Genomic DNA, 25,742 nt, shown 5'->3' on the forward strand with positions numbered 1-25,742 from the left:
GGAGATCCATCAGCATCACTGGTGTGAAAAATCTCACTCGATGTGGACGAGTCACAGGTGGCTTTTGTGTGGAGTTAGGAGAGAACAAGGAACGAAAGGGCAGGCTGCTGTATTTTAATCTTTTTCTGCCAGCGCCACTTTCCCGCTCAGTTAGGACAGATGCGTTCTCTAAAGGTCAGCAGACGTCAAGTTCACACTACTCCAAAGGCATTTCGCCTGTAAGTCCCCGAGGAGGCTGGCTCCTGTCCCTGATGAGGGGCTGTGACACTGACCTGCTCCTGAGATATTATATCTGGATTGAGAAAGCGACTTCTGGGGAAGCAGGGATTTAAAACACGGATTTTAAAAAATGAGGGATTAGTATGAGCCTTGAGGCAGTGAGGGGTGGAAATCTACTTGGGCCGAGAGGTTGGATGAAGAAAGCCAGAGCTCCTTGCTGACTGGAAGCATTCAAAAAGAAGGCTGCTGAACGGGTGGCTTAGGGGGAGAGTGCGCGTCTGAAATGCTATCTGCATGCGCTGGGAAACAAAGCATCAGGAAACAAAAAACTCCCCGACAGGAGGATGAGCCATGGCTGAAAGTCGGCCAAGGAACCCACTGATCCGCGAGTAATGACCGATCGCCTGCCGTGTGCTTAGCATCATGCATGACTTTGTGGCACCACTGACCTTGACCTGCAGGCCTTTGGATAAAGACTGCAGTTTGCACTTTCCCTGAAATTCTTAAGAGTTCTCCAAGTTTGTATCAAATGCCTTCAGAAGTGTTCGTATAAATATTTTCTAAAATGTCAGTGAACCAAGTCACTGATTGGTATCGGGATGTTAATTAAAACGTCTGATGCTGATAATGCTGACTTATTTCCAGTTCAGCTTAGTGCTGTTCAAGATAAAGACTGGCTGGTGTTGGTTTAATAATTTATAACTGAGCAGCCCATATCTCTAAAAATCTCAAAGTCAAGTGCTGAGAAAAATCCAGCGCAACCTGTCATACACGGTGGTGTGCCCCGGCTGGAAGAATTTACAGCAGCCAAGTTCATTGGCAGTTCATGCTTTGAGTTTTACAAATGTTAGATATAAAGGGTGGGGAAATTCAACAGACAAAAACCTCCTCATTCTTTAGTCTTTTAAGTACTTGTGCTGTTATAAAGGGCTTTTCTGACTCTAACATAATAAATCAAAGTAAGTTCAGAGGTTTCTGTTAGCCATTCTCTCCCTCTCTTCCTTCCTCCTCTCCTTTTTTCTCTCTTTCCTTCCTTTTAGAGTCATTTCCCTTCCTCACCAAGGCAACTATTTCAATTTTTTAAGACTTCATTTATTTATTTATTTAGTGCACACATGCGTGTGTGAGTGGGGGAGGGGCAGAAGACGAGGGGCAGAATCTCGAGCAGACTCTGCGCTGAGCGTGGCCACTGACACAGGGCTGCATCGCACCACCCCGAGGTCATGACCTGAGCTGAAACCACGAGTCGGACACTCAACCGACCGAACTACCCAGGTGCCCCTATTTTAATTTTTTTTTGTCTTTTTTTAAATTAACATATAATGTATTATTTGTTTTATCTTTTCATTTTTATGGGTTCGTGTAAAATGAGTATTCTTTTGAGTGTACGTACCCTTTTTTCCCCCTTAAACGATGTATTACAGAGTTCATGAGGTTTTTTTTCACTCAGCATTATGGTTTGAATCATCTGTGTTGCTATATTACCTGGTGCTCTGCTTCTCGCTGCTACACAGAACTCCCTGGGCTGCAGCCCCCATGGCTCACCCATCCACTGTTGACAGTAGACTCCCCACTTCCCTCCAGCCCCATGCTGTCACTAGAGAGCACCAGGGAACAGCCCCAACCACGTCCCTTTATGAACCTATATGGAAGCTTCCCTGGGGTGGGTAATCTGGGAACAGAACTGATGGTTTCTTCACTTTCCATATTCTTTATTTGACTAAGTAGTGCCGGCTACCTCACCAGCATCCACAATATCAAGTGTGAAGCTTGTCTCATCCACATCTTTGCCACCATTTGTCATTATCAAGCTTCAGACTTTTTTCTGGCTAATAGGTATACTGGGACATCCCATTTTCTTTGCATTTTTCTGATTATTAATGAGTTTGAGATTATCTTCAACCCCTATTGGATTGGCATCCCTATCCCCAAGCCCATTTTGACTTTAAATCCTATATTATACTGGATATGCTGGTGGGTATGCCTCAGAGTATTTGTTATGCTTGGTTCAACGAGTAATTATCCGGTTTCCTTCAACTGTGAAAACAGAAAGTACAGAGTACTTTGAAATGTTAGAATCAAAGAAACAGAACTCAGCAGAGCAGAGAGACAATGTGATTTCCATGTTGATACCAGCTGTGGACATTGTAAAGAGGAGACTTCTGTGCTCCCTTTGCTCATGATTGACTTTCTCTGGTGGGTTTCCTCCCCCTTAGCTTGTGACCAGTCCTGTAAGAGTTGTGGTCCCAATAGTCCCAGGTGTCTTACCTGTGCTGAGAAGACAGTATTGCATGATGGGAAATGCATTGCCGAATGCCCCCGTGGGTACTATGCTGAGGCCACTGGAAGTTGCAAAGGTGAGTCATGAATAATCATCGTTGTCATGATGATCATCATCATCAAAATGCATTTGACATGTTGACACTACTTGGTGCTCTATGATGTTCACTTAAGAATTTGTGTGTATGATGAGAAGATGTCAAATTGAAAGGAATAGGTTTGTCATTATAAAACCTGTGTGTATTTGGCATGGGAGTAGGTGGATGCTGTGGGACTTGAGTGATGAAGTAAAAGACTTATGCATATCAGTCACCATTAGAGATCATTCGGTCCTTTTCACCATGAAGAACATCTTTAAGATCTTTGTATAGTCCTTGTGTACTTATGAACCATCACTAACTTAGGTTGTAGGTATGACAGAATCATTTCTTAGATGGCGTAAGCACATACATCAGCAACTACAACACATCACAAAAATAAAATAAAAAATTAACCACGTTTGATAGCTTATAAAGCCTAAGTCCATATCTATTGAAAATTTGGGCTTATGTGCTATTTATATATTGTTCTTTCAGATTTATACAACTTTAACTATGAAGCATTCCTGTTTGAGGCTTTGTAAATTTCTGCTACATGTGATTGACTTGTGTCTTTCCTTTGAGACAACTCCAGGAACTTACTGCTGCCTGGGGCACCTTGATTGCCCGTCTCCTCCAAAACAAACACACATATTATCACTTTACCTATAATGTGGGTTTGTGGCAGAATGTTTTAATCTGCCCCACAGCCTTGTCTTAGCAATGTCCCTCTTGTCTGCCAACCTCTTTACTCACCCAGTGTTTATCCCTCTTCCACAATATCCTGCCCTCCAGAGTCTCATCCCACATCCACAGTCCTCTCTCCCAGCTGCTGCCCATTGTTTTCTAGAGTCTTCTAGTATCTCAGTCCCACCGCTTAGGACAGGCCATGGTACCATCTGTAAACCAGAGTCAGAGATGTCCCACTATTATCACCCAGGACTAAAGCAGCAGAGACACATGCCTGACATTGTCATATGTAAAGATTGTTTACTATAAGTCTTCCTTAAAATCCTATGTTAGACCTAAAAATATCTCAAGTGATCCTTTAGTCCAACCTCGCAGTGCATATGCCAGGGAGCCTGAGCCTGGAGAGACCCTGACTTGGCTAAGGGCATAGACAAATTAGTGGACAAGCCAGCCAAAATTCCAGTTTTTCCAGAACTCAGACAGATAAATTTCTCACTCTTCCCTGTTCAGGTAGGGGGGTTTCGGTTCAGAGAGACCTGGGGCTCAATCCCTATACTGCTACTCATTAGCTCTGTGACCTTCGGTAAATTTTTTAACTTCCCAAGACCTTAGTTTCCTCATCTGCAAAACCTCATAATTGCCATGAAGATTAAATGCAGCAGTGTGCATAAACCCCTTAGTGGAGACACTAAATAAAGGGTAGCTGATAAATAATAGAACATGTATAAAAGGTGGGTAAAAGGTCACTGTGGGCAGTCAGAGGTATCCAATCACCTCCTAAAGCATCTTTCCCCTGACTTGGTGTGACAGCTGAAGGAGGTTAAGCGTGACACAGAAGGGACTTTCTGGCATGTAAGGAGCCCGTGTGAGTCACCTGGGTCCCGTGGTGTCCCTCTCACTCTCCCTCAGCTTGTCACAGTTCATGTGCCGGCTGCTCTGGACCCACGGGCTCACACTGCACAGCCTGCGTCCGGCCCTGGGCCCTGCGTCAAGGCCACTGCCTGTCCAGCTGCGGAGAGGGCTTCTACCCTGACCACGGGCTCTGCAAAGGTACTGTTGGTGTCCTCACCATTCTTAAGAGACTTTCCCACCAGGAGGAAGAAGATTCGAATTACTTTTCGGTGCACTTTTCCCTACAGTTTATCTTCTGTGGCTATGTATATACGTTCTGTGCTTTTTATTGTTTCCTTGCCAAGGAATAATCCGAAGAAAGAATTACGTTGGAATATCTGTGATGTTGCCCCCCAAATCCATGACTTTTCAGGCCATCCTTGAGAGGCTGGTCATTTCTTCTACCATACCTGAAGACAAAACGAAACTCTTACCTCCTCCTTTTCCATGTCCTCCTAGCATTGCTGATGTGTTTCGTAGTCTTCGTTTTGTTTTTCCCTGAAGAACCTTTCTTTGTTAACGATATGTCTGAGCGAACTGAGTTAGTAGCAATTCCTCTGGGCTGAGGGAAATGGAAACTCTTAAATAGCTGTTTGCCAAAAAGGCTTTGGGCTCGTTGGGAGGGCGGGACCATTATCTTTTGAAACTAGAACACTGGGACAAACGCTTCAAGTAGATGAAATTAATTTATGTGTATTTATATGGAGGGCAACTTGGGAAAGAGTTTGAGAATAGTTGTAAGAATATACACATTTACATGTATATTTATATATATGTTATATATATTTATATGTTATAGGTACCGGTGCATATTTTTATATACAAATACATATTTGTATATTTTTTATATAAATATATACATATATATTTGTGTATCTATATATATGTTATGAATATGTATGTATGTATTTAAAGCAGGGCAGCCGCAATAAATATTCTGAAAAAGAAAATTTAGAAATCTTTTGAAGAACTCTTAGAGCTAATTGTATCAAAGTTCGTTATATCAAAGAGCTCTTGTAAACAGTTAATTATGTCAAATGTGGGCCTGAGGTAGTTCCCGTATTCTGTCTGGGTCTGATTTCAACCAGTAGCCAAGGAGAACGAGAAACAGTGATGGGTTGTTAAATTCTTGTTGCTCCTCCGAAGGGGGCTCTTCCTTGTCTAGGAAAGCAGCCTTTCCTCACGTAACTTCTAGGAGGAATTTGTTGCCTGGATGCCTATAGAGTGGGTGATGGATGACGTAGTGGACAATAACGCAATGACCGTCTTTGCAAAAAATACAGTAATGGCCTTTGTATGGATACTTGTTAAAATCTTCAACAAAAACGGAGACCATGATATTAAAACATCATTCCATGAATGTGTATCTGGAGAACCAAGGCGATATTGTCCAGTTTGCTGGGGTTTTTCATGTCCAGCTTGACCGCCCTCACAAGGCCCGAGAGATGTGACCAGTTAACATCACCGTCACTGGGCGTCTCACGAATATCATCGCCCTGAGCTATGTATAGGACCCGAGAAAACAGTGTTCTGATAGAATGTATCTGGTGAGCTCTCGTAAGGCGTTTCGACTGCATTAGGGACTCCCCTTGGTTGCGACATGTATATGACCCTTGGATTGTTTTCTGCATTTTGTTCTTGGCAGCCTGTCACTCCTCTTGCCTCACTTGTCTGGGTCCAGAACCCGCTCACTGCGTCCAGTGTAAGCAGCCCGGTGAAGGCCTGCAGGTTGCGCAGCTGCCTGGCGCGAACATCACCTCTGGCGAGTGTCTGTCCCAGTGTAGAGCCCAGTTTTACCTGGAGAGCACGGGGCGGTGCGAAGGTAAGTAAGCATGGGTTGAGATGTGAGGTAGTTTCTGGGCTTTGCTCTTGAGAGATCCTGTGAGGTGAGAGCAAAGCCAGAAGACCTTCGTTTTCACGTAAGAATTGTTCCAGGACGCCTGCGGGCGGAGCAGGAGCTGGACACGCAAAGGAGTGGCCCCCACTGATGCTCTCCTTCCCCTGGTGAATAATAGATGACCTTAGAGAGCTGGTTCCCTTTGACCCCACTGTCCCCGAAGTTACATTCTAAGAAGTTCCAGACAGGAATTACTTGAGAGAAGTATGAGTAGCTAAGACAGACCCAGAGCTCATTGTAGAATTCCATTCAGTATTTCTTCTAATTGGCTACTCTGAATGAATATGAATGGGTCCCTTCAGGGCAAAATCTGGACTTCTGTCAAAATTTAGAAGTGCTTCTTGCCACTGCCTAGCGTATCATCAACAGAGAGTTGACGCTGTCCTGGATAATTTGACTCAATAGCTGGGACATCTACGAGTGGCTGAGGAGATGAAGGAGAGATATGGATGATTTGTGGGGAGGTCGGGGGGGCTGGGGAGGCCCCTCTGTTCCTGTGCAAAGTTGGGTGAATTATTTGATTCTCCAGCTACGTTAAAAAAATACAATACTTACATTTTGCATTGTGAATGTATGTTCATTAAAGGAAACTTTGAATGTAGAAAAGTAGAAAGATAGACTGCCCACGATCTACCACTTGGGTAACTGCCTTTACCATTTTGCTATAATATATCCAAGTGTTTTCCTGTTCATAGCTTTGAGTTTTTATTTTTATGATATAACTGTAAGCGTGCTATAGATTCAGTTTTGTGTCTATAGTATCCAATTTTACATTGGAATATACTCTCACATTGGAAAGGACAGATTTCAAGGTTAAGTTAGAAGATCTCGACACAGTGAGTCATATGGCATAGTAGGAAGTATGCAGATTTGCAATACAGAGACCCCAGGCCAGACATTAAGCTCTCTGAGCCTTTGCATTCACAGCATTAGAAAAGGGGTAATTATCTCTCACATAGGCTTTTTGCCAGGATCAGAGGAAGTTAGGAGTGTGAAAGTTCTTGGTAAATTATAAAGCCCCATGCTCAGTTGTCACAAATGTCCGTCCAAATACTCAGGAGTTCAGGAACATTATAGGGGTAGTCCCCTGCTCCCTGGGGTGCACTGGGCTCCAGAGAAGTTACACAGTGCCTAGAAAGGAGGGGAAGGATATCTACTCTCCAAATACACTGGTTTCCACCCCTGTATGCATTGCCTAAACTCTCCATGGTCCCTTAAACTTTCATGGCTCAGTTTCCACACAGCTACTTCTGAAATACAGGAATCTTTGTCCCTAAGAGTCCCAGTGCCTTCCCGAGGCACACACCCCACAGCCCTCCCCTCCGATGCTGGGAGAAATGAAGAAGTCCTCCCAGGCTCCTCAGCCTCTCCCTATAATTTTGAACATACATTAAAAATGAAAAATAGAAATTTGAGGAGGGAGCAGAGAAGAGAAACAAAAGTGATCAACATTCGCAAAACTAAGTTGTGAATAAAAATTCGAGTGACCAGGGTTATCCAGCCAGAAAATAGTGTTACTGCTGATCTGGCACACACCGTGGGCCAGACGCCTTACTCGTTTTTCACTTAGGTCTGGTACCAGCCTTGTGGGGTGAGTGGGGTAGCTATTTTAGAGGAGCGGAGGCTTCAGGAAGTTAAGGCCGTAGCTTGTTCGAAGTCATGTGTCCAGCGCAGAGCGGATTCTGGTGGAATACGTCAGCCTGACTCCTGTATCCACGCTCTACACCAGGCTGTTACTGCGTCACGGTCACTGACAAGGCAAAAGCACAGCACACTAATACTGCAGGACTGGACCATCTTAAATTGAAGGAGGCATCCCCAACAAAGGGGAGTTTTCTGGGAATCCCTTTGTACAGACACCTTTTTTAAAGGATTAGAGTCTAATCCCTGTGGAATGGTTTTATTGTGGTCCCACGGGAGAGATCTAGATTGACCCCTGGGGCCCCTTGTGGTCCCATGATTTTATGCTAGTTCACATAATACTATTAGGTGCCACGCTATATGGCTATCTACTCACATTTATTACCGCGTCTTTGTGCAATCTCTGCTATGTAGATCGTTGTGCTCAATTTATAAGTGAGGAGAGTGTGGCAGGAAAGGTTAATTGAGTTGCCCAAGATTCCGTTGGGAAACGGAGTGCAACCACCGCTTGTTTCCAAGCCTATCTGAGTATTAAGCGTGTTGATTGATGTGTTTCCTGTCACTCATCTCATATCTCTGGAAACCTTTCTGCCTTCCCACAATCTGTTCCATTTTTGATTCTGCCGAAGTGTTGTCAATGCCGTCGGGCTGGGGAGCCCCGTGAGACTGCGCTGGGCTCTCCTTCTCACATGTTCCCAGAAATACCCTGGCTTCCTTGCCGAACATTTAAAAGGGTTGGAGTATTTTTGCGGCTGTACCACGGAGGGTTTATTTTGCAGCACGTTTGATCTCAAGTGCTTTTCTATAAAGGAGAGAAAAACAAGTGTTTTCTGGAGCTCTCCGTCTTCCTGTCTCTGAGACTGCGGTACACAGTGATTAGAATGTTAGTACAGCTAATGAGAGCCAGACGCAGATGCATGATAGGAAGAAGCAATTTACTTAGAGTCTGAAGTGGTGTCAGAAGTTATCATAAAAGTGTTAATTCAGAGCTACATGACAGACCCAGGAATTATCTACTGGAAGATGAAACAAAACTACTTGAGATATTTGACTAACATCCAAGTCTATGACTGAAGGACGAAAACACATAAAAGTAGCAAACAGTGACCAAAGTGAACTGTGTTTGTGCGTAGCTGGAGGGCAGGCCAGTCTGTTTTCATTCCTTCCTTCTACAGTGTCTGTCGAGTGTTCCCTCGGTGCTGGGCATCGTCTAGGCCCTGGGGGTACACTCATGAATGAGGGAGACGACGTTCCCACCCTCAGGAATTTCTATTATAGTGAGAGAAACAGACCATAAATAAATGAATAAACACCAGTAGCAACAAATCCCACGGTATGTACTTGGCCACCGTTCTGTGCTGCGAAGACCACAGCAGGATAATGGGGAAAAAAGAGGCGGGCTGAGGTGGGCTCTGAGGCAGAGGGGCTCTGGTGAGAGGGGGATGGGCACTTGCCTGTGTTTGTCCTGCGATTTGGGCTCATTCTCAGGAGTGACCTTGGGTACTTCAGAAGATGGAGCTTTGGTATCATGCTTTTTTGGTTTTTTGTTTTTTTTTGCTTTGTCTTGCTTTTTCCCACATGGCCTTTATGTTTGCAAAATGTGGCTAGAACTGCTGGTACGAGACGGTCCATTACTAACTGTGAAAGGTCATGTGGAGGCATTTTCAGTAGTCAGCCACAACGGTGCATGTTTATGCAATGTTAACATTCGGTACCAACTAAAAGGAGGACGACAGTAATGTTACCCCGAGTTCACCTCACGTATTTAATGGATGGTGTCAGCACTGACAGAGTCTAGTTTATTCAGACAAACAAGCAAACAAAAACCAGGACATCAACCCCCTTGCACAAATAAAATAATACAAATTCATGCCTTCAGAACTTCTAAACAACAAAAAACGATCACTTGCTTTTTTATCCATTTCCCCCCCACGAGTCTCCCAGGCTTCCCTGAGTTCCTGAGTCTGTCTGAAATCTCCAGGGCGGGGCTGGTAGGGACCACTATTGTATGCAATTCCAGGGGCCGTTCTCATGCCAAGTCCTATGACAGGTTCCTCCTGGTATCACTTGGCGACTGGGCAGCCCAGGGTGGACGGACAGGACAAAGGACCTGAGCTCTTGTCACTGGGAGGCCTCTCCTCTCTTCTGAGAAGGTTCCTAGGATCAGATCAGCTACTCAGCTCATTCTCAAATTCTCCTCACACTGTTGTTGAGGTGTTTTGTTGTTGTTGTTGTTGTTTTGTAAAGGATTTAACTGTTTTGAAGACTTAGCTTTTGGTCGAGGTCTCTCTAGAGCAGAGCTTTTCATTGGAATCTCTTGGGAATCTCATCAGGTATGAATTCAGATTCAGTGGATCTGGGGTGGGGTCTGAGTTCCTGCATTGGTAGCTCGCTTCCGGGTGAGGCTGATGCTCCCGTCCAGGGACCATGGGCCAGGAAGCAAAGCCTCTGCTTAAAAAGGGGCGAGCATATCATTTTATTATTGGTATACTTCTAACCAAAGCAGTTTTTAAAAATCTTAATTTCTATTTCTTCTTATTGCATGCATGATACATATTACAGACACGTTTAAAAATACAGATAAGAAAATTAGAAAAGAAAAACATCTGGGATGCCTCAGTGGCTCAGTCGGTTAAGCATCTGCCTTTGCATCAGGTCATGATCCTGGGGTCCGGGGATCGAATCCCACATCAAGCCCCTTGCTCAGCAGGGAGCCTGCTTCTCCCTCTTCCCGCTGCTCCCTCTGCTTGTGCGCACACGTGCTCTCTCTCTCTCTCTCTCTCTCTCTCGAATGCTGTCTCTCTCTCTCAATGACAAATAAAATCTTAAAAAAAAAAAGAAGAAAAAGGAAAATCATCTATGACTAGGTTACCCAGATTTAGCAAATAAAAATGCAGGATTAAGAAATAAAAATGCTTAGCAGATAAAAAAAGGAATTTTTAATGTAAGTATATCCCAAATATTGCCTGAGATATTCTAAACTGCCATTCAGTGTTTATCTGAAATTCAAATTTAAGTAGGTATCCTTTATTTTATTTGTAAATCCTACTGATAACCCTTAAATCTTGAGATAACCTCTTTTAATCTTTTGGCATATATTCTTAAATATATATATATATATATATATATATATATATATATATAATCACATTACAGAGTTTACAAATTCCTTAAAACCAAGAGTTTTATTAGAAATTCTGTAAATTTGGGGCACCTGGGTGGCTCAGTCAGTTAAGCGTCTCCCTTCAGCTCAGGTCATGATCTCGGGTTCCTGGGATCGAGCCCCTTGTTGGGCTCCCTGCTTGCCGGGGCATCTGCTTCTCCTTCCCCCTCTGCCCCTCCCCCGACTCATGCATGTTTGTGCTCTCTTTCTCAAATAAATAAATAAATTCTTTAAAAAAATTCTATACATTTACATTTACTCCCATTTTACAGATGAAGAAAGTAAGGCTTAGAAGGAACCAACTCATGAATGATTTAGCAACGAAGGATCCTAGGCTTTAATACAGGACGTAGTTGCTCAGGAAATATTTCCTTTTTTTCGGAGCCCGGCTCCGTTGTTCCTCATTTCACGCTAGAGCTTTACAACTGAACTTCAGGCGAAGCTGTCGCAGTTAACGATGCGGTTCGATCACCGTGTCAACAGCTTGGCCGTGGCGACCAAGGACCAGATCTGAACATGGTCAGGATGATAAGATTAGCCACGTAATTGCCCCAATTCTGTGGCAAATGAGTGGTGGGTTCTCTCCATTCCCACACAGCTCAGCAAGAGGGTTCGAGATGATCTAATTTTGAGGGACTTCCAAGCTTTTAAAGGTGAACTCCATACCGCGATGATGAATGTTATTCACATGTCTTCTGACGTAGTATGTCAGTAGATACTTAACAAAGAATGCAGAGGCAACAAACATCGGCTCCCGTTCCTGCATTGACGTCCTTCTCATCAGACTTAGAATAATCATGGAGCCTAAATCAGGTAAACATTAGGGAAATTTTAACAACTAAAATTTCCCAGGCTTTCTTTTTCAGTCTTGAAGATAGTATCGCCTCTTTGGGCTGGATTTTACTGCAGGGGGCAGAAGTGCACAGAATCAATACAGGTTTAATATCAATTTAAAAAATTTTGTTTTTCTTCTAGTTTTATTGAGATAGAATTTATATATAACATTGTGTTAGTTTAAGGCATGATTGTATATACGTATCTATTGGGAAATGGTCACCACTTGGCAACTTTCAGATACACGATGTTGTTAACCGCAGTCCTTGTATCCCCAGGACTTCTCATATCTGGAAGTTTACACCATTTGGTCACTTTCACCCATTTCCTACCTGCCAACCAGTTTGTTCTCTGAATCTTAATTGTTCAGCCAGCCCTTGGCTGTTGAGTGGTTTTCAAACCCTTTGTGATCGTCTAGGCTACTTGCTTTATTCTTAGTGGCCCCAGAAGTTGAGGGTGTGCGAGGACTTGTGGGTGCCCCAAAGTGGGGGACCTCCGTCAGCGCCTAAGATGGAGGCTGATGGAAACTGGAACCTCAAGCGGCAGCTTTTACCTCGGGCAGATTTACCTCTTTCAGAGCAACACTGGGAAGTGGGTATTTCTGTCTGCTCCCTCTGCACTGAGTCCTGGGGTGACAGCCTGCCGGTGGAGAACGGTTTCTTTGTGGTCCGTTGAACCAGTGAACTCAAACCTCACCGACCACCAGAGCCGGGCTGTCAAGGGTGTGCCAGACGTGAGCATAAGCTCTTTCCAGGAAGACGCCAGTGACCTAGAACAGAGCAGAGGTAGAGCACAAATATGGTGTCCGCCCCCCCAGGTCTGTGAAGAGGGTCACAGGGAGTGGGCCTCTGTGTGTGCATTAAATGAGAAGCCTGACCCTTGGCAGCAGTTATTAAGATTCGCAAATAGGTCTCTTTCAGGGAAAGGCAGGAAGAATGGGCCTGAGTGCTGCCTCCTGGGGGAAGGGAGGCATAACCCCCAGTATTCCTTGGGATCCCGTTAAGAAATGTTTCTTTATTTGCTATCGTCTTACGGGTTTTGTGAATTCAAGCCCTTTTGGCTTCCAGAGCTAGGATTTCGGGGCCCATCCCTCAGGTGGACTCTTAAAAGCTGGGGTATCACTTGTTGGCTCTAAACCCTTCATTCCGAAAGGAGAAGCTGGGAGTTTTTTCCTGACCGTATGGCACTGGGGGTGGGGGTGGGTATGTCAAGTGTCCCAACCTTTCCCACCTGTTTCCATGTAGGTGTTTTTCTCATTTGTGTGATGTGTAGGAGTCCCTCAACATATCAACTAGTTTCTGGATTTCTTTCAGGGGGAATTGTGCCACGTGTAGCAGTAGATTTGGTGTGTCTGTGGGCAGAAGTAAGTTCACGAGCCTCCCATGTCACCATCTTGGCCTGGAACACTATTTCTTTTTCTTCTTAAATAGGAAATACACCAATTATTTTGGTCGGTTAATTAACTTGCTTTGGGTGAAGCAGGAGAAAAAGTATATCGTGAGTATTTTGATCTATTTAGCTGTTGCTAAGATTCACTAAAGGCCTTAAGGCAAAGGGTTTTAATTAAAGAAATAAATGGGCAGGAGTCTGCCTGCTCAGCTTAAGAGTATGTTATTATTTATGAAGTTGGGATTCCCTTGCATTAATTGAATAAAATACATGGCAACACTCTTTAATGTAGTCCCCAGAGTGCTGACATAAGCTGTACGAATGCATGCCTTCTGGTAATTTTCAGTCTTCTTCCCTTTCTCCTTCTTATTTTTATGGCATGGGTGTGTGCTCAACCTTGGGGATAGAGAGATGGAAAAGATAAAGACCATGCCTTAAGGAAAGCACGATCGAATAAGGGACACGGACATCTGAACAAGGAATTAAGAGAACATGATACATGCTGTTGTAGGGGCCAAGGGCAGGCTGCTTGCGCCTTGTGCCTACTTCCATTACAGTGTTGGGGAGTAAGAATTTTCCTGTCCCCTTAGGGTCCTTCTAACTGGCCTAAGAATCAAACTGACATAAATCAGATTAAGAGGAGAAAATCAAATTTAATAGTGTATGTACAGGGAAGCCATACAGACTTGGAAATTCCAAAGGCACGCCAAAGTGAGGTACAGATGTCATCTTGAACTAAGGAAAGGAGTTAGGGGTTTGAGACTTCAAAGGGAAGGCATACAATCCTCAGGAAGAAGAAAGAGAGTAAATGTTGGGTAAACAAATGTTTGCTGGGCCATTCGAAACAATGGGACATACAGAGGACTTTGATCAAAGGGACCTTGCTGTGTTCCTCCCTGTCTGCCACACCCGGATTATGTCATGACATCACGATGTCGTTGTCCGTGGTGACAGCTCTCTTCCTTCTCCACCTCTTAGGCAGTGGTGGGAAAGGTAAAGAGCTTCTCCCGAATCTTCTGGGTTTTGATTGCTTTTTAACTCAAAATAGTCTTTATGCCAAAGTGGCCGTCTTGGGGAAGCGTTCCTTAAGGCGTGGTCTTTATCTTTCTCATCTTTCTGCCCTCAAAAGAGCACAGAGGAGACTGACTCTGTCTGGGAGAGAGAGTATGAGAAAAGATCTACAGAGAAAACTGCATCATCAACCTGTTGAAGGATTAAGAGCCGTTCACCAGGGCAGAAGGTGGGAAAGGGCATTACAGGTCAAGGAAACAGCAAGTGCAAAGGCCTGGCTGTATTTGGAGAAGTCTGATGTATTTGTTATTCCCGCAGTGTAAAGCCTGAAGTGGCGAATTGTGGGGAATGATACTGGAGACACGGGGTAGAGTCATGTCATGAAGTGCTCTCTGTGCTATACACGAAGGAGATTAGGGTTGACACTACTGGTACTGGAGGACTATTAAAAGATTTCAAGTTGTGGAATAATCTGGTCAATTAGCATTTTATAACCATCAGCCCCTTACCTGTGCCGCGGTAAATGGGGAGAAGCCGTGGAGCCGTTTGGGACGCTGCTGCACTCATCCGCAACGTGGGTGATTTTGAAGGTCTGCACTAAGGGGCCATGGGAACGTTTCAGGTGGGATAGATTTGACGGAGATTTAGATTTTGACAGAGACCAAGCCTTGGGCAGGTTGTGATGGGAAAGTTGAAGTCTAAGGTTTTCAGCACGAGTGTGTTGGTGAAGGGTGGGATTACCAAGTGAGGCAGGGGATACAAAGGAAAGATGAGGCAGTGGGTAGGATGTGGGGTTGGGGTGTGTAGTAAGTGCAGTTTTGGACGGGAGGAATGCGATGCCATAATTTGCCTCAAGTAGCTATGGGCTGAGCGTGGAAGTGGATAATGAATAGTGTTTTGGAAATAAGGAGAATGAGACACCAGCGAAACACCAAGTAGACATATCCCCTAGGCAGTTAGAGTTATGTGGTTGGAGTTCAGAGTAAAGGCTAGTGCTGTCTTCGTAAATTTGGGACTCACCAGCATGCAGGCCATCATTAAAGCCATGGATAAGTTTGCCAAGAGTGAGAAGAGAAAGGGCAGATGGTGCGGTTTGGGGGAAACCCCAATATCCCTGAGATAAACAGAAAGGCTGAAAGGAAATGTTCAAAAAGAGGAGCACGAGCAGAGCCTGCTGTCCGTGTTCGCACCCCCCTGCCCCACTGGCTCGCTCACCTACGGACTCACCCATTCAGTCAGCAGAAGTTCATTGACTGAGAACTTATGACATGCCAGGGACAGGGACTGTGATATGTACTGCCGGAATCACAGAGATGGAAAAGAGGTGATTTCTACTCTCACATGGTTCAGCTCATTAACAAAAAAGGAAGAAGAAAAATAAAAAAGAAAGAGAAGGAAAAGGAGGGTGAGGGAAGGGGGAGATTGACTTTATTTGACTTAACTCATTCCTGTTTTCATCCCTTATCACAGTACTCCCACTGTATTCCCTGAAGAATTTTTGATATTTACATCATAACTCAAGAGAAGTCTACCTCAAAAATTGTTTTTGACGTGAAAAGCCAGGAAAATTTACGTGATGTGAGAATCGGGATGCTGGACCACTTTTTATATCATGGAAAAGAAAAAAAGAAGTAGTGTTTGTTGTCTGAAATTTAACTAGGGGATAGGATAGAACAGAATGAGATAGAGTAGACTAGCACAGAACAAAAATTGGTATGTTTTAATTGTTTTAGGTAATATTTTGACTGGAGTCAGGTTGATTGGACTTTACAACCATCTAAGGACACTTTTAAAAATGTCAATACTTTAAGGGCTTAAGCTGCTAAGTTATGCTTTTGCAGAAATATACTTAGCCATCAACTGGAAAGCCACTCTCTAAAACTGTAGTATTACGTGGGGAATTTATTCATAGAACTTCTTCCAAATCTTTCGGTATATGCCCTGTAATGGAGTTAGTCTTCCTTGAAGGATCTTAGACTTCAGCCCAGAGCTCCGGCTAGGAAAGCAGCTTCTGTAGAATGATAGAGCTTCATTAAAGTCACTGACATGGTGGAGACATTTCCCAAACTGGCCCAGAACTGAAATTTCATGAGATTGTTTGAAAGATGAAAATGCAAATGCAAATGCCTGTACTTACAGCAATAGAGCAATGTAGAGGAGAGAAAGACTTTGACAGCGTGGCCACCCAGTACATCGTTTTCCCTCTGTGCCACTGAGCAACCAACAGCTCATTATCCATTTGGATATTAAACATTTCCAACGACAGCAGTTCTGAGGTTTGCCATGTGATATTTAGATTTCTAAAATTTAGTGGATGGCAAAGGGACTTTCTTGTGGAGTTCTCAGCCCCTCAGTCTTTCAGCTGGTTTGTCTGCTTTGCTTTCCTGTTTTATACAGTTATAAACTATATAATTTATATATAATAACCTTTATTCACACTGAGCCCAGGTTATCACATTGACTTTGTGACCAGATGGAATGAAATAAAATATGTTGTGTGCTCATAAGGCATAATTCGTCTTTCCCTAGTTTTCAATTCCACAATGATATGCTTTGATTTCCTTTTTATTAGGGAGGTATAGTAGGACGAGCTAGGGATTTTAGCAATCTTGTAAAGTCTAATGCAAACATATTAGTATTATCATAGGTTTATTTAAACCTATGGAAGTATGTGGCTTCCCCAAGTCATCCTGGAAAGCTTTGTGTTGACAATATAATTTAGCTGGTTTTTGAAATATTGCCACCTGACTTTCTATTACGTGCTGTTTCATTCATTTGTGTTAAAGGTGTCTTATATAAGGGGCTACTATGTACTCTTCCTTTATAATATTTGCTTACCTATTCCTTTTTTGAGAAGGAAACGTTTTCTCAGTGATTTTGAAGATATTTGGGGAAAAAATGTCTTATTGAGACTCGTGCTAGTAGGGTTGTTTACAAGGCAATATAAAAAAAGGAAATTATTTTAAAAATTGGAGCTCCAGCTCTCTTTTTCATATAGTAATAAATACTGTTGAATAGAAATAAAGCTCTGCAGTGTATCCAGAGATGAGAATCAAAATATTGATCAGCTCGTAAGGCCAGTTACTGCCTAATCCAAATGGGTACTGGCCTTAGCTCAGAAGCAGGGTCCTGGAAGCCTCCTGGCGGAGATGTTAAACCTCTCGGTGCTGGTTTATGGATGAGGCAGGATGCAGGGAGCACTAGGGGGCTTCAGACAGCAGTGAGTATCAGCCATGTATTGGTAATTGAATATTTAACCACCAGGAGCCCTGGGCCAGGACATCCTAGCTTATATGAGCCTCACACACATCAAAAACTGTATGCTGGATTTTTATTGGAGGTTGGTCGAAATGGAGACCTCAGTGGTGTAAAATCATGTTTGATTCCAAGCTGCTGGTCTCTGTCTGGGTGTTTGATATAGGGGACAGGAGAGGCCAAAGAGGAGACTCAAAGTGGTCCCTACAGTTGTGGACCTTGTCCCCTGGACGGACAGAAGGTGGCATGAAATGTGTGGGTTAATCCACATGGGTAAGAATCGGGTCTTTGTCCTGTTCACCATTGTATCCCCAACATCTAGATCTATTGGACACTCAATAACAAATGAATGCATGATTGCAGTTGGGTGACTGGTTATTTCATAATGGAGGTTTTATTACTATTCAGGTATGATGAGGCCAAGAGATGAGGAGACAGCTGTCACTGAGAAGCATGTGTTACAGTTCCCAAGAGGACCAGGGCATGGCACGTTATGCAAGGGCCACGCCGGGAAGCACCAGGGTTGGTCAAGAGGCAGAGGGAGTGAGGGGAAACCGTGAGCGAGAGCCTTTATTGTGATTTCTGCAGGAAGGAAAAAGTGCGGTCGTGTGGCAGCTTAGGATTGGCTAGTTGGAGTAACTGCGGTGGGCTTCGGGGTGTCGGGAACGTCTCCAGTTGGCAGGGGAGATAGAGGCTCTGGTATGAGCCCTAGGAAAGGTGATGGGTGTGGGACTTGGGACTGGCTAGTTAGCATACGAAAGGTATGATCCCAAGCTAGTTATTGACTATCTCTAGGAATTGGCCAGCTCTGGGAGGGCCGTCTCTCCAAGATTTGCAGGACCCCAGATGCCAAAGCATCAGAAATATAGAAAATAAAAAGGCATGATTAATACATTGTCCCCCTGTGGGAACTGAGGAGAACATCCCCTTTATTTTAAAGGTCTGATGTAGGGAAGCAGAAATGCCGTCTTTCTCTTTGCTTCCACATTCCTTCTTACACCTGTGGGTACTTGTATCCTAGCACTTGATGGTAATAATTCCTGCTAAGATTTATTAAGCCCTTACTATGTACTTAGAACTGTCCTAAGAACTCTACACTTTACATGTATCAAACCCAGCTGGTGTCCACCCCACCCCACGGATTATGTACAGTTTATACTCATTTTGTACACGAAGCAGTAGGAATCTTGAGAACGTACACGAATTAGTCGAGGCCGCAGAGAATTGCGATGTGATGCCCTCACTCCCTCTACGATTCTAGTGACCTGCTTGTGTGTCTGTGGGCGCAGCAGGTTTGAGCAGCTCCGAATGCTGGGCGGTTCTTCTGATCTGTGTCTGTCCCAGCTCTAATAGAGGGTGGGCACCGTGTAAACCTTTGTGAGGAAGTAAAGCTTCCAACACTGTTCTCTACGATTAGAGCAGCCTGGTAACAGCCGTTGCCTCCTGATTGAGGAGGAGCTGTCCTGAGGGAAGGAGACCTGCTTTATGGCTTCCTGGTCTTCGTTTGACATTCTCCGAGAACGGAACCTGAGAAGAAGGAAACGTATGACTGTGCAAATGGTTATTTCTGCTTCGTGGCATTTGTGCCTTACTTAATCTGGGTCCCACAGATGCTTGCTTTGCAGGATTTGGCCTTTAGAAAGAAGTATGGGAGATGTGTACCCTGTCCTTGGGAAAAACGAAGCCAACGTGCACAACTTATTCCAACCCAGAAATGTCAACAGGAGAGGGAGCTACTGCATTTGTCATACGGTGTCTTTCCTGATGGTCTCCTCTGCTTTATCCTTCCTCTTTCTTCCAGCTTGCCACCAGTCCTGTTTCAGGTGTGCTGGGAAGAGCCCACGTAACTGCACGGCCTGCTGGCCTTCCCAAGTGCTGTTGGATGGCCAGTGTCTCTCCCGGTGCCCGGATAGTTACTTTAACCAGGAAGGCAGTTGCTCAGGTAAGTGTGTAACATGCTGGGGCAGGTTCCCTATGCCATCGTTGTGTCTTGGTCATGCAGCCAGACTCTGTCATTAAAAATGTGGTTATACCAGAGGACCAGGTTTGGGCTGTAAATCCTGGTCTTGAATTTGTTAGGGGAGGGATGAGGGGAACAAGTGAAGTTCTGCTCTTCCAATAGGGGAGTATGGATGAAGCGAAAAATTGGAGTCAGCTTTTCCCTGTGCGTCCAGGGAGCGATGGACTCGATGCGGTCCATCATGGGGCAAGCTACTGCGCGATGGGGTCCATCATGGAGCGAGCTACTGTGTGATGGGGTCCATCATGGAGCGAGCTACTGCACGATGGAGTCCATCATGGAGCGAGCTACTACGCGCAGGTTCTGAGGCTACTGTGTAGGACCAGGCACTTGGCATTAACTCGGTAGTTCTCAGCCCCACTTACCCTGGCTACAGTCCGAGAGAGCCACAACAGGGAGTGATATTTACTTTTGTCTTTGATGTGTCGGTCCAATATGTTTTTAACAATGTCTTTATACTTCGGTGACAGAGATTCTAGAAATTACTAGTTGAGATTAGTTCAGCGTTTTATTGGAATTGACAAAATACTAAAATTTAAGCACCCTATTGTAGCGCTGTGTTTTCTTGTATCTACAGAAGAAAAGATAAGACAAACACATTCTATCATCATTACTATTTTATTTCTAAAAATAGACCATTGGGGCCCACTTATAGGAAAAAGCCAATTGTTATAAAATTGTATGACATGTATTTCTGGAGTCAGGAAACGTGTAGTTTAAGTGCACAAAATATTTTTTAAATAAATTAATACTCATTAGGTTCACCTAAGCCTCCAACTCCAAAGAGGAAATCCAATGTAAACAGAAACCTAGATGACTGAAGATCAGTATTATATTTCTTCTGGAATTTTCTTTTTCCAAGTACATTCTTCATCTCTCTAGGCCCTGGATCAGTCGCTTTACTTTAAATACTGTATCAGACTCAGGGGGGAATGTTCCTCGTTTCTTTGGGGTTCGTGTTGTCCTTGAAGACTGTTGTCTGTCCTTGCGTGCCCTCATCCTAGCCCAGCTGGTTGTCCTATGTGTGAAATTGTTGGGTTAAGTCTGAGTAGCTCCAGCTCTCCTCTATGTATGCCTCTGCCCGCCTGCAGCCAGCAGATGGCCAGTGTCCTGAGCTGGCAGGGCACCCAGGTCACTGGAAATCTGGCAGGGAGGAAGAACTGGGAGGTGGAAATCATCCTAAAAACTCGAGAGTCTTTTGGACAGGCATTTTCCAAGGTAAGAGCCTCAGGAATATAGGAGGGGTGATAGCTAATGCTGGCCTTCTCATCAGTAGTGCCTTTCCTTACTTGCTTTATTTATTTGTGTGGTTTTTTTTTTTCTTTCTCCATAACTTCTTATCTCCCTTTGGCCTCTTGCCAGAAGAAGTGAGAGGCAGTTGACTGTACTTGAAATCAGGGCCTTTGCTTTCCACCAGCTCTGTGCCAGAAGGGAATTCTTTGTCATCGGTTCCAGCAAGCTCTGCCCAGCTCTGGTCCCTCACCTCCCCTCCTCTTGGAATCAGACAGGCTTAGACCTCCTCATCCTTGGCAGAGAAATCCTCCTCCCTCTTTCCATGCACTCGCTCCCGCTGCCTCCTTTGGCAGCACCAGCGCAGCTGCAACCTTCTTCTCCTCCTCGCGCACTGGTCTTTGTTGCTGCACCTCCTGGGACTTACTTGTTTTCTGGGTGGTGCCCCTTAGTACGTGGGTGCTTTTTCCGGGGAAACAGAGCTTTGACTTCAAACCTGGCTCAAGATAACATCCAAGAAGTGGACTTTCTGCTCTCTGTATTTTAATTAAGTGTTGCCGCTAACACAAGGTCTCCAAATGGAGGCCTGAAGGGAGAGCACGGCTGGCATCCAATTCTAGCGAGGAGTATTGGTGTTCCTGGCTGTATGTGGTTCCCCTTTGCCTGCCAGGAATTCTGAGAAGCCAAATGTCTCCTTCTGTTCCCTGAGAAGCCAAATGTCTCCTTCTGTTCCCTGTCCAGCTCTTTGAGTCACACGAGTATTTTAACAAGAAGGAGGGAGTCTTAACCACTCACCTTCCTGCTTTGTGACCTTGATCTGAACTTCCTCACTCACCTACGTTGGGATGGTTATGCTGGGCCCTCTGGAATGTGCGGCCCATTTCTCGAATTTTTATGGTTCTAGATTACATGTTCTGTTCACGGACAGTATCTTCATTGACACCAGAAATGTCGTCTTTTGGTTGGGCCTAAGGGTAGGCCAGGCTTGCTCCGGAATCTTCAAAAGATGTTTAGTGTCTGAAGTCTGCTCCTGCTGTAATTTGTGGTGGGCCTACGTACTTCATGTATTCACATGCCGAGCGGCTGATTCCAATCCTGGCTTTTGTTTCTCTCCCTAGAATGCCACCCCACCTGCAGGCAATGCCACGGCCCATCAGAATCTGACTGCAGTTCCTGTCACCCTCATGTCACTCTGGCTGGTGGGAGCTGCAGGACCAGCTGTAAAGAAGAGCAGTTCCTCAACCTGGTGGGGTACTGCACCGGTGAGTGGGAGCTCCTTTGTAGTCGTGGAAACCACGAGCCAGAGGCTGGGCTTCTCTGTGGCAGGCTTAAGATGGCTCTCCTCTATTTGTCCTCTGTCGTCAGATGAAGAGCTCCTTTTTGGGAGGCATTGGCCTCAGGTCTGGTAACTCACTTTACGGCCTCCTATGAAGCATTCAGTAGATATTTGTAGATTCAAATGGAATCCTCTGATAACACTCTTGAACTTCCTGAAACAATTCAGAACCTCATATTAATGAAGACTAAAGTGTTGTTGATAGTACCTCACATGCACGTGGTGTACTTCAACTTAAGACAGCAATGTGGCTTTGCTCCCTCACAAGACTCTCTCCCTCTGGTCTACATTACGTTCTGCCTCTTGCTCTGGAGAACTTTCACCATTAGCCCTAGGCACAAACATTTAGGGAGGTTAGCCTAAAAATAAGTCAGTTGTCTCAGGAGATGGGATTTTTCCTCCTCATTTTAGAACTCCGATTTCAAAGAGGTATATATTAGGAAGGTAACCTGGAATTTGGGTAATGATGAAAAAGCCATATAGTGTTTTGTGTTCATCCATCCATTCGTACAACAAATATCTTTGAGTGTCTACTCATGGCCAGATGCTCAGAAAACAAATAACGGAAAGAAGGAAAAAAAGAAAAGTGAATGAGACGATGACCCTGCCCTCAAAAAGCTTATAGTCTATAGAGAAGAGTTTACAGACTAGTGGGTTATTACATATTTCTCCATATTGTAGGAGAAACTTGAAGAGATTTGCCTGCAGCAGCTTTTGTCACAGCTCTGAAGGGCTTGACTGGGAGACATTGTAGAAGCCACTGGGAAAGGTGAAACAGCTAGGATCTGGTCAGCTTCATGTTGGAGAAGTTGATCTGTCTGTAGGCCTTGTCTTTGGGCAGGGCGAGGTATGGTCAGTTGTCTAGATCGTGGTATGGAGCAAGCACAGTCAGTCTGGGACTCAGTTGTCCATTTTGGTGGGTGGGGACACAGGAAGTCAATGACAGTCCTCCAAGTGTGGCTGGTGGTACCATGGCCCAGGGTGACCCATTCCTTTTTGCACATGACCTTAGCTGATGACTAGACATTGGGGTCCAGGGTCTATACCATAGGAAGACTGAATTGTCCAGAGCAGGGCTACAGCCAAAAAGATGCCGGGATTCAGGGTAAAACCCAATGGTAAAGACAGCAAACATTTTAGGGGCAATGAAAAGTAGAAACTCAGAGACAACAGCCTTGAGACTAATGAGGAACCCCACAGCTGTAGGGTGTGATCCTCTTGCCAGTACTGCCACTTGTAATCAGGACTGACTTGGAAAGTGGGCAAATTGGAGGCATAGTGCATACCCTTAAGGAGGAGTCTGGGAATGTCAGGGGCTGACTGTTATTGTAGTTTGTGAGCTTGAGTTCAGCGACTACTTCTTACCTCGGGATACGAAGGGGCAGCTACCGTGAGAACTGAGAGGTTCTCATGGTTTAAGTACATTTGCAGGTATTTGCATAGAACCTACAAGGTGCCGAGTTGTGATTTGAGAGGACACAGAGATCTCTCACGCTACTTAAGGAGATGAACCAAAACACAATTGCAGTTAACAAATGGTACAGAGCAACTTACGGATAGTAGCACCCACGGGCAGTACAGGTTGTGGGAGTTCAGAGGAGGGAGAAGTAAAAGACATGAAGAGTGTTGTGGAGAAGGTGGAAGCTCAGATTCTTCCTGAAGAATAAGTAGGATTTGGTCAGAGAGGGAGGGTAGGCAGGCTTTCTGGGTGTGGCTCCCCAGGAGACAGGCCCATCGGGTGGAATAAGTGGGTCCTTCACAGCTGCTGAGTGGCCCGCCCTGGCCGAAGAGCATGGTTTGTGTTAAGACATATTAGATGAGATGGTTGGAACATTGAAGTTGGAACCAGGGTACAGAGTGCCCAAGGTTCTAGGTCAAAAAGTTTGAACTGAGTCTTGCGGGCGATGGAGCCGTGAGAGTTTGGGAGGGGCCTGAGGTGACTGAGGGTGTGGTACGGCAGGAAGTCTGCCCGTCTGTGGAAGACAGACTAGAGCGAGGAGAGGTTATAGTCAGAGGAGTTAGAAGGGTGGACCTTCACGATGGTTTTTCTATTTCCAACCTATTCTGTATGTGGACCCTAAAAATTTTACGCTGGGGCATATTTTATAAGTAAATGTTTATATAAGGAGATTGGAAATGTTTAATTTTTAATGAGCTCTGTTCTCTCCAATGTCCAGAGCCCTCTTTGATAGCAAATTAGGTGATTAGGAGTCACATTAATTTTTTAAGGCTAATAGGTGACCGTTAGAGTAAAGAATCATGGGACTAAGCTAAATGACACTGGGAATCCTCAGCCCTAAAAGAATTCCCACTAAAATTGGCTGAAAGGGACAAACCTTGGCTGTCCTGGGAATTAGGTTTATTAAATAAAGGTTTTAAGAAAGGCAACCATTGTCTGGTGCTTGGAATTCTTTGTTGAATAGACATTGGTGGTGTATGTTTGTTACAGAAAATTTTGACCAGTAATTTCAATTGTTGATCTTTCAAAGAAGTGCACTGACTCCAGAGTTTAATGTATGCCCCTTCCAAACTCCTCCCACTTTCCTCCATGACGTTGTCATGAATTCATTCACTTACAGCTTCATCAAACACAGTCCATGCTGGGCACTGTGCTGGGCTCTGGGGATGCCCATAGGAATAAGGTGTGGTGCTTGTGTTTAGGAAATGTACCATGTAGTGGAAGAAGGACGTACATGTTGAATGTGATAGTGCTGTGGATATGAGATGAACCTTTAGGACAGGACCCTAGTCCCCACTGGGTGTGTGTGGTTCGGTGAGCACTGAAGGCTTTCCGGAGCATACCATAATGGAGGTGATTTTGAACGATAAGAAAGAAGCAGAGGGGTTTGAAGGTTTGGAAAGAACATTCCAGAAAGTGGGCCAAAGAATACTATCTGTTCAGGCACCAACAAAGAAGTAAGCAGAATGCCAGCTTTGAGTGTGGGGGTGGTGGTACCTAGAGCAGAAGGAATCAGGGTCAGGTCAGAAAGGCCACCTTGTACATTCTGTTTAAGGAGAATGTATTTTGTCATCGAGACTGTGAAGGTCTCTTGAAGGTTTTTATGGAGTGGAGTATCGTGGTTGCATTTCTGTGAAGAGAAAGATCCATAGAAGATTGTGTGGAAGAAGACAAGACTGGGACAGAGGACCTTAGGAGGTGGTTATAAGAATTCAGGTGAGAGACGAAGCCTTTAATGAGAAAGTTGCTGAGGGGATGAGGGAAAAGGGGATGGCTCCACCGAGAATTAACTCTATGTTAGGTTGACGTGTGTGAGATTGCTATTTTGTGTGCACAACTGATCAAATAGTGGCAATTTTATATGGTTCAGCCTAATAGAAGCAACAGAGCTTGGCAATGTTTCAGCCCTGGGGACTAAGGGAAAGGGAGCTTTGGGGATGATTTCAAGGTTCCTGGGCAAATAAATTTGAGGAGTGGGAGTACTATTTACTAAGGACCAGAATAGGAGATGATGTGTTTGAACTGGAAAAATTGACTTTGGGGTGACCATTGGACATCTAGGGGCAGCTGTCCGGGGGGAGGTTGAAGGTTTAAGTGAACATAGTTTCTTCTTATAACCACTGGGAGCTCATCTACTATTTCCATTTTACCCTGAACCTAAATTCCTGGAACGTTTTTATAACTCAAGTGTTGCTTTAGTCAGGTCATAGTTAACCTCCTGGAACATTTCAGTGCCTTTTATCTAAACTCAGGAAGGTGTTAGGAGGAGCCCTGAGATGACAGAGAAGGCAGAAGATAATCCATCCCATGCAGTGCCGTCAGTGGAATGCGTGTTCGTCAGCCTGAGGAA

At 44.6% G+C, this 25,742-nt stretch overlaps 1 protein-coding gene across 1 annotated transcript in view; it reads left to right on the forward strand.

Annotated features, from left to right (window-relative positions):
* The window catches only part of FRAS1 (Fraser extracellular matrix complex subunit 1), a gene marked incomplete at its 5' end in the record, with an annotated part of 403,879 nt that overhangs the window by 203,151 nt on the left and 174,986 nt on the right, over positions 1-25,742 (forward strand). Inside the window, 5 exons of the mRNA XM_080796111.1 lie at positions 2,436-2,576; positions 4,176-4,316; positions 5,803-5,979; positions 19,149-19,289; positions 21,716-21,859. Coding sequence (XP_080652237.1) covers positions 2,436-2,576; positions 4,176-4,316; positions 5,803-5,979; positions 19,149-19,289; positions 21,716-21,859 — 744 coding nt within the window. The remainder of the gene's footprint in view (positions 1-2,435; positions 2,577-4,175; positions 4,317-5,802; positions 5,980-19,148; positions 19,290-21,715; positions 21,860-25,742) is intronic.

The sequence above is a fragment of the Martes martes genome (genome assembly GCF_963455335.1).
Source record: "Martes martes genome assembly, chromosome: 2".
Classification (NCBI taxonomy): domain Eukaryota; kingdom Metazoa; phylum Chordata; class Mammalia; order Carnivora; family Mustelidae; genus Martes; species Martes martes.